At 36.9% G+C, this 8,790-nt stretch overlaps 1 protein-coding gene across 1 annotated transcript; it reads right to left on the bottom strand.

The window, feature by feature from the left end:
• Positions 1–7,231: 7,231 nt before the first annotated feature.
• LOC112012900 (uncharacterized) lies at positions 7,232–8,431 on the bottom strand. The gene is made up of 3 exons (XM_024045271.2): positions 8,253–8,431; positions 8,044–8,144; positions 7,232–7,926 (listed from the first exon to the last, which is right to left on the bottom strand). Exons 1-3 carry the CDS (start codon positions 8,429–8,431, stop codon positions 7,232–7,234), a joined length of 975 nt encoding a protein of 324 aa, XP_023901039.2.
• Between the last annotated feature and the right edge of the window lie 359 nt (positions 8,432–8,790).

Genomic DNA, 8,790 nt, shown 5'->3' on the forward strand with positions numbered 1-8,790 from the left:
GTAACAGCCAATTTGATAGTATTAATAGTGTGATAGTTTCAAGATTTTATCATTTTACCAAGCATTGTTTCTACATGTCTTCTTAGTATGATTCGTGTTTCATCGATTCAATAACAAGTATGTACCAGATGTTGTTTATTGCATAAATGTCGCTATCCAAATTATTTATATTCTTTGTTTTGAGATTATTTTTGGGGACTTAATTTGAAAATTTTCCAATCTAATTCAACTTTTGTAGAATAGACTTGCGCAATTTTATTTAAGTTGGGTTTTTAAGTATATTATCTAAAATTTCAAAATAAGTCACCTCAAAAATCATAATTGTATCATTTTATATAATTAAAAAATTGATCTAATAACTGTCCATTTGATAACATTAATGTTGTGATAGTTTCAAGATTTTATTAGTTGACCAAGCGTTACGCTTCAACGGGTCTTCTTAATGGAAAATTATTAGGTACTCCCGGAGTACCATATATGCGTAGTCTCCTCTCTCACATGAATGGTGGGTCCCACCATGAATTCAATTAGCGGGACCCATAATTCATATTAGAGGAAAGAGTACACATTTATGGTACTCTGAGAGTACACAATAATTTCCCCTTCTTAGTATGACTCATGTCCCGTAGATTCAATAAAAAATGTGTATTGATGTTTTTATTTATTTATTTATGGGAAGTGTGTACTAGATGTTGTTTCTTGTATAAATATGTTATCCAAATTATTTATATTCTTCATTTTGGGGACTTAATTTGAAAAAGTTTTCAATTTATTTCACCTATTTAATATAAATTTAATAAACTTGCACAATTTTATTTAAGTCGAGTTTTTAGTTCAATTTTAATTAAATAAATCACCTCAAAAATCAGAATTATATCGTTTTATATAATCAAAAAAATTAATGTAATAATTGTTGATTTGATAGCATTAATGGTGTGATAGTTTCAAGATTTTACGAGTTAGCCACACGTTACTTCAATAGATCTTCTTAGTATGACTCACATCTCGTCGATTCAATAACAAGTGTGTACTAGATGTTGTTTCTTGCATAAATATTATTTTATCCAAAATATTTATATCTTCATTTTGAGATGATTTTTGGGAATTTAATTTGAAAATTTTCTGATTTAATTAAGCTATTGAGGAAAATAAATTTTTACATTTTTATTTAAGTTAAGTTTCTAAGGATATTATTTAATTTTTAAGAATAAATTTATTCTTGATTTTGATTCACTTGTCATCTCGAAAACCAAAATTGTATCATTTTATATAATTAAAAAGTATGAAATAAACTACCAATTTGATTGCATTAATATTGTGACAGTTTTAAGATTTTATCAGTTGTCTAAGCATTATTTCTACATGTCTTCTTAGAATGACTCGTGTTTTGTCAATTCAATAAGAAGTGTGTACCAAATGTTGTGTCTTGGAGAGACATCATGACACATATTAGTCAATATCTTAATGAGTTCATTTTAAAAAATGTGTAACATTTTCTTAATGGCATACTTTTAAGAGCCATGTCCAGGTATCCTCTTAGTGTGACTCACCTCTCATCAATTCAATAACAAGTGTGTACTAATTGTTACATTTTTTAGACATACCAAAACACATATTAGAATTGATGCATCTATATCCAAAAATCCATAGATATTTTTTTGTTAAAAAAAAAAAAAAGTTTGCCTCCTAAATTATATGTCAAATTTGAGTTTCATGCCATAATTAGGGGTCTTTAGTTGAAATTTTGCAAATTTAATTTAATATTAAATTGAAAAAAAACTTATAGATTTCTTTGAGCCAAGTTTAAAAACATTCTCTAAAACTTCAAACTAAATTTAACATCAATTTTAAGTCATATTTTCACTCGATGAAGAAAATTGATGGAAAATGCAATGCCCTTACTATTACTACTAGAATTCCTAGTGTTCTTTTATTGCTATAAAGTTTAAACGGGTTTTATAACTCTAAGCTTGATCTCATGCTATGTTTTCCAAATTATCTATACATTTTTTATGAGTACTCTTTTTGAAATTATTGTCGAAGAAAAACGTAGTATATACCCGAAAGCTTTTGGTTTTCTTGGTAATGTCTAAATGATATAGAAGCCCATACTGATGATAGATGAAAAGCGCAATGCTAACATTTTTTTTTTTTGATATGAGCGCAATGATAACATTTTTTTTTTTTTTTTTTGGTTTTCCACAGTGTTTCCTCAAGGCTTTCAACTAGAGACTAATCACTGTTCGTGCCGGGTGAGCCCACGAAGGGGTAAAGCACTGGCCCAAAAAATTCTTTTCAAAGTGTAGGTAGTAGGACTCGAACTAGGGAGCACACCTAGTCAAGCCCAGTACAAGCACTTTGAGATCAAGAGCCCAACCAACTTGGCTTACCCCATGGGTTGCAATGATAACATTATCTCAACAATAACACCTCTCTTCCCTGAATAACGGAGATATTCATGTTTATTTTCCCACCAAGATTCCCAACTTTTTTCTGGAGGTACACCTATCCCTCCTTGGTTACTTATCCATTTATTCCAATCTACCCAGTCATCAACAATTTTTTGCCACTCAAACCCTGATGGATTGAAGAGAAAAGGGGCAAAAATCCATGTTCCCACCATGAACCATATTGATAAAATGATCAGGAAATGGGAAATTGCACCTCTATATGATTGGCCCAATATTTGGTACACAAGAAGCAAAATCGTCAGTTCAATGCCCTTAATAAAATGGCTACAAGAATTAGAGCATGTAGTTCTCAGAAAATTTAACATGGACCAGTTCAAAACCTCGACCTATACCCCTGAATGGTTTTGCCCCGTGAAGCAATGTATTTCCATAATAGTGGATCTTTGTTGCCAAAGAATATGTGAAGAAGACAGGAGCCAACTGTAAGTGCATTAGTATGAAATCCGTCAATGGCAATTGCATTAATATGAAATCAGTTAAGGCACTACGGAATCCACTTTCCAAACTAGTTTGCATCATCGTTGGCAAATGGCAAGTACAGAAGAAATCCAATTTGCACAAAAGGCTGAGAAGCAAGCGCTTCCTTAAGAAGCTTATTTTGAAGATCTCGATTAGTACTCAGCTCCTTTTCAAGTCCACTAAGAATGAGATAAAGGCGGCCATAGAGAAACACATAGACTGTGAGCACAGTCAGCTGTCAAAATAAGGATAGCTTATATTTACAATTTAATCTTGAGCATTTTTTGAACGGTGGAGGCTTGAAAGTATAGTGCAAAAAGAAAGATAAGAGGAAGAAAACGATGATATGGAAGAAAAAAAAACAGTTAATACTATGGTTTTTCTTTCTTTTTTTCCCTCTTTAATAAGAATCACTAATTTCTAGGGAGTAATAATGATCCTACTATGAGTTTTTTTTTACCCTTAGATCTAATAATAATAAAAAGTTCACAGAAGGTGTAACTTTTGTGAAGTTACACCAGGTGTAACTTGAACTCATCTCATATATATATATATAGATATATTTCAGGGGCTTAGTTTGAAAAGTTTCCAATTGAATTCAACTATTGGGTAGAATAAACTTGTACAAATTTACGTGTGCCAAGCTTACAAGAATGAAATATAAATTTTCAGAATAAATTTAATCTCTAATTTGATTCACTTGCCACCTTCAAAACAAGATTGTATAACTTTATATCGTTAAAAAAATTGATGTAATAACTGTCGATCTAATAGCATTAATGGTGTGATAGTTTCAAGATTTTATTAGTTGACCAAACGTTATTTACACACGTCTTCTTAATATAACTCTCATCTTGTCAATTCAATAACAAGTATGTATCAAAAGTTGTTTTTTGCAGAAATGTTATGATGCATATTATAAAATATCTTATTGTGTTTATTTAAAAAATAATCTGTTGCTTTTTTTTATTTATTTATTAAAATATGAATACTTATAACTTCTAAGAGTCATGACCATGTGTGTTCTTAGTTTGACTCGCATCTCATCAACTCAATAACAAGCATGTACCATAGGTTACTTTTTTGAGACTTACCATGACAAATAGTAGAAAATACATTAATGCATCCATTTCCCAATATCCATACTTTTGTTGGGGCCAAAATATGAGTTTGGCTCCTAAATTATATGAAAAAATTTGAGTTTCATGTCAATTCAATAACAAGTATGTATCAAATGTTGTTTTTTGCAGAAATGTTATGACACATATTATAAAATATCTTATTGTGTTTATTTAAAAAATAATGTGTTACTTTTTTTATATTAAAATATGAATAGTTCTAACTTTTAAGAGTCATGACCATGTGTGTTCTTAGTTTGACTTGCATCTCATCAACTCAATAACAAGCGTGTACCGTAAGTTACTTTCTTGAGACTTACCATGACAAATAGTAGAAAATACATTAATGCATCCATTTCCAAATATCCATACTTTTGTTGGGGCCAAAATATGAGTTTGGCTCCTAAATTATATGAAAAAATTTGAGCTTCATCCCATGATTTTGGGGTCTTCAATCGAAGCATACAAAATTTGTTCAATTATTAAAATTAAAAATTATAGCTTTCTTTAAGCCAAGTTTAAAACATTCTCTAAAACTTCAAACTAATTTATCTTCAATCTTAAATAATCATTCCATTGACAAAAAAAAAAAAAAAAAAAAAAAATTGTAATGTCCTTGATACTAGGATTCATAAGGTTTTTTATTACTATAAGGCTTAACCAAGTTTTGTAACTTTAAGCTTGATTTCGATGTGTTATCGTAGGATATCACTCAATACAATGATTGACTTTACTTTTCTTGTCTTTTCTATTGATGGGCAAATTTTGATTGATTTTATTACTTATTTATTTTTCTTTTACCGTTTTTGGAAAAAGAAAATAGTAAGTATGATGAAGAAAGTTGGTGAAAATTACAATGTCCCTACTACATGGATTCATATGTTTGTTTGTTTGATTGTTTTGTTCTGTTTTTTTGTTTTGTTTTGTTTGTTTGTTTGTTTTTTTTTTTTTTTTAAATGTGGAATTGTATAACAATGATATTAATTTTCTTCTGAAAAAAATTGAGTATTAATTTGGTGCCATCTGAATTATTTATATTTGATGATGCCGAAGAAATACCAGTGAGTCACACGATACTTGCACGCTCAAAATGTAGTCTGCTTCCTCATGACTTAAACACCTCGGGTACGGTCACGAGAATCCCCTTTTGTATAAGACATCCTTGATCAGCACAAATCGCGAGGCTTGGACTTTCAATTTCCTGGCTGCATCTTTTCCGTCTGGTAGCGTGCCAGATCTCAAGTATGCCGTTAATGGCGTAGTCCAATTCCTCTCAGAATCTACTTCCTGCACATTTGCCTCGTTATCGATGAGTGAGGAGGTTTGAATAAATGACAATACCTATTTGGGGGCAATCATAAATTCTGCTGAGGCGGCCTTCGCTACACGATCGGCACATTCGTTTTCTTCCCTTGGGATTTGAACGACTCTAACTTCGAGGCTGCTGATCCGATTGTTTACCTCTTCCAGGTATCTCCTCATCCTTTCATTCTTGCACTCGTAGCTGCCGATGACTTGACTTGTTATCACCTGGGAGTCGCAATGTACGATCACGTTTTCTGCACCTGCTGCTTTTGCTAGGTCTAGTCCTGCCACTAATGCTTCATACTCGGCCTCATTATTCGTTGTGGGGAAGTTTAGTTGAATTATTCATTCGATCTTATCCCCCTCCGGAGTTTTAATTACCACGCCGGCCCCTCCTACGCGTTTATTGGAAGATCCATCCGTGTGGATGCTCCATTGCTCAGTGATCTCTACCCCCTTGCCTTCAGCTTAAGTAAATTCAGCGATGAAATCGGCCACAGCTTGCCCCTTTATTGCGGTTCACGGGCGGTACTGTATATCAAACTCACTCAGTTCTACTGCCCATAAAGCCATTGGTCTGGCAGCCTCAGGGCTACTCATTGCTCTTTTCAGGGGTTGATCCATCAAGACTGTAATGGTATGCGCTTTGAAATAAGGCTCGAGTTTTCGCGCTGCAGTTACCAGCACGAAGGCCAATTTCTCCATTTGAGGGTACCTCTCTTTTGCTCCTCAGAACGCCCGGCTTATGAAGTAGACGGGTCTTTGGGATCCACCTTCCTCTCTAACTAAGGTCGTGCTTACCGCCACTTGCGAAATGGCTAAGTAGAGGTAGAGTTCTTCCCCAAGTTCAGATGAGCTGAGTAATGGTGGGGATGAGAGGTACTTCTTTAAATCTTCAAATGCCTTCTGGCACTCGTCTGTCCATTCAAATGATTTTTCGAAAGTGCAGAAGAATGGTAGACATTTGTCCGTCGCTGTCAAGACGAACCTGTTTAATGCCGCAATTTTGCCATTCAAGTTTTGCACCACCTTAACCGTTTTCGGCGGTTCTAACTCTATTTTGGTCTGTATCTTCTCCGGGTTAGCCTCTACACCCCTTTGGGATACCATGAATCCCAAGAATTTCCCTGCCGTTACTCCGAACGCGCACTTGCTTGGGTTTAGCTTCATGTTATATGAGCGGAGGGTGTCAAACGTCTCTCGGAGGTCGTCTAGACGATCATCTTTGTGCAGGCTCTTCACTAACATGTCATCAACATAGACTTGCACGTTCCTCCCAATTTCGTGTGCGAACATTTTGTTCATCAGCCTCTGGTGTGTTACCCTTGAGTTTTTGAGCCCAAACGGCATCACCTTGTAGCAAAAGAGTCCTTGGCTGGTGACAAAGGAAGTTTTCTCTTGATCAGCCACCTTCATCTTGATTTGATTATAGCCTAAAAAGGCGTCCATGAAGCTTACAAGTTGGTGTCTCGCCGTTGAGTCTACTAAAGTGCCTATCCGAGGTAGTGGGTAGCTGTCTTTCAGGCACGCCCTGTTGAGGTCCATGAAATTGACACACATTCGCCACTTCCTATTAGCCTTCTTGACCATGACTACGTTCGCAAGCCAGTCAAGGTAGTATACTTCTCGAATAAAATCTGCTTTTAGTAGCTTCCTGACCTCTTCTGCTATCACTTTGTCTTGTTCTTGCGCGAACACTCGCTTCTTCTGTCGGACGGGGGAGGATCCGGGGTTCACACTCAAACTATGGACTATGACTGAAGGGTCAATTCCGAGCATGTTCTCGTGGCTCCAGGCGAACACGCCTTGATTCATTCTAAGGAAAGCTACGAGGGCTTGATGTATTGGCTGGCTGGCCAATGTCCCTACTCTAGTTGTCTATTCAGGTCTTAATTCATCGAAGGTTATTTCTTCTAGTTCTTCAACCGGCTCTATTGTGGTCCGTTGCTCTTCTATGCACATAGCCTGTTGGTGATCTTCCATCTCCAGCATAGCGATGTAGTATTCGCGCGCAGCCACTTGATCTCCTCGTAACTCGCCGACCCCATAATTCGTAAGGAATTTGATCATTAGGTGGCATGTCGATGTTGCTGCCTTCCACGAGTTAAGGGTGGGTCGTCCGATGATAGCATTATAAGCGGACGAACAGTCGACCACGAGAAATGTCACATCCTTAGTGATCTGCTGAGGATAGTCGCCAACTATCACCGAGATCATGATTGAGCCCAATGAGAATACTCTTGTTCCTCCAAAGCCTACCAACGGGGAGCTCGTCAGTATCAATCTGTTTCTGTCGATTCTCATTTGCTGGAACGCCGGGTAGTATAGGATGTCTGTCGAGCTGCCATTGTCAATCAACACCCGATGAACAATGTAGTCCCCTACACGTATGCTGACAACAAATGCGTTGTCATGTGGATGATGAAGGCGCCGCGCATCTTCTTCTGAGAATCCAACGATGGGGCTTTCCCTCCATGCTATTTTTGGTACAAATCCCATTAACTGGACGTTCTGGACCATCCTAAGGTAGGTCTTCTGAGCCTTTTTGGATGAGCCAGTAGTTGCGGTTCTCCCTACAATCATCCTTATGTCTCCAATGGGTGGTCTTAGACGCTCATTATCCCGTCAAGGGGCCTGTTCTTGAGGATTTGGATCCGCTCTCTCCTTGCTAACGAACTTCTGCAACTTACCTTGTCTAATAAGGGCCTCAATCTGCTGTTTTAAGTCGTAGCAATTGGCCGTGTCATGACCATGGTCCCGGTGGTAGCAGCAATATTTGTCTCTAGAACGCCTGTTTGAATCACTCTTCAGCTTTACTGGAAACATTAGAGCCCCCTCATCCTTAATCTGCATTAGGACTCAGTTTAATGGGGTATTCAATGGTGCGAAGCTTGTAAACCTTCCTCCCGAGGGCTTAGGGTGCCTTTCATCCCTACTGTCTCCTGTTCTTAGTTTCTTCCTTCCTTGGTCCTGCCGTGTATCTTCCTGTCGCTTTCTCTTCTTGGGCTTTTCTTCTCGAGCTAGCAATGCGTCCTTCGCATTCATGTACTTGGTGGCCCTATAGAGTACTTCTGACATGGTCTTTAGGTCGTTTTTGTATAGAGAGAACAAAAATTTACCATTTCGCAACCCATTCGTGAAGGCTGTTACCAATATCTTGTCATCAGCTTCATCTATCGAAAACACTTCCTTATTGAAGCGGGTTATGTAGGATCTCAGCGTCTTATCCTCTCATTGCCTGATGCTCATTAAGCATGCCATGGACTTCTTGTAACTGTGTCCCTCTTTAAAGTGTGAAGTAAACTGAGCGCTTAGTTCCTTGAAAGCGTTGATGGAGTTCGGCGTCAGTCGACTGAACCATATCCTCGCGGGACCCTTCAGTGTTGTAGGGAAGACCCTACACATGATTTCGTCTGCCACCCCTTGAAGATGCATCA

The sequence above is a fragment of the Quercus suber genome, unplaced genomic scaffold, assembly GCF_002906115.3.
Source record: "Quercus suber isolate HL8 unplaced genomic scaffold, Cork oak 2.0 scaffold_888, whole genome shotgun sequence".
Classification (NCBI taxonomy): Eukaryota; Viridiplantae; Streptophyta; class Magnoliopsida; order Fagales; family Fagaceae; genus Quercus; species Quercus suber.

Excerpts from the sequence above, each read along its gene's own strand:
- LOC112012900 (XM_024045271.2), bottom strand. The coding sequence starts at position 8,431 with ATGTCAGAAGTACTCTATAGGGCCACCAAGTACATGAATGCGAAGGAC. Across the intron at positions 8,145-8,252 it reads CCTAAGCCCTCGGGAGGAAG|GCGTTCTAGAGACAAATATT; the intron begins GTTTACAAGCTT and ends TGATTCAAACAG. Across the intron at positions 7,927-8,043 it reads TGAGGCCCTTATTAGACAAG|GGAGAACCGCAACTACTGGC; the intron begins GTAAGTTGCAGA and ends GGATGATTGTAG.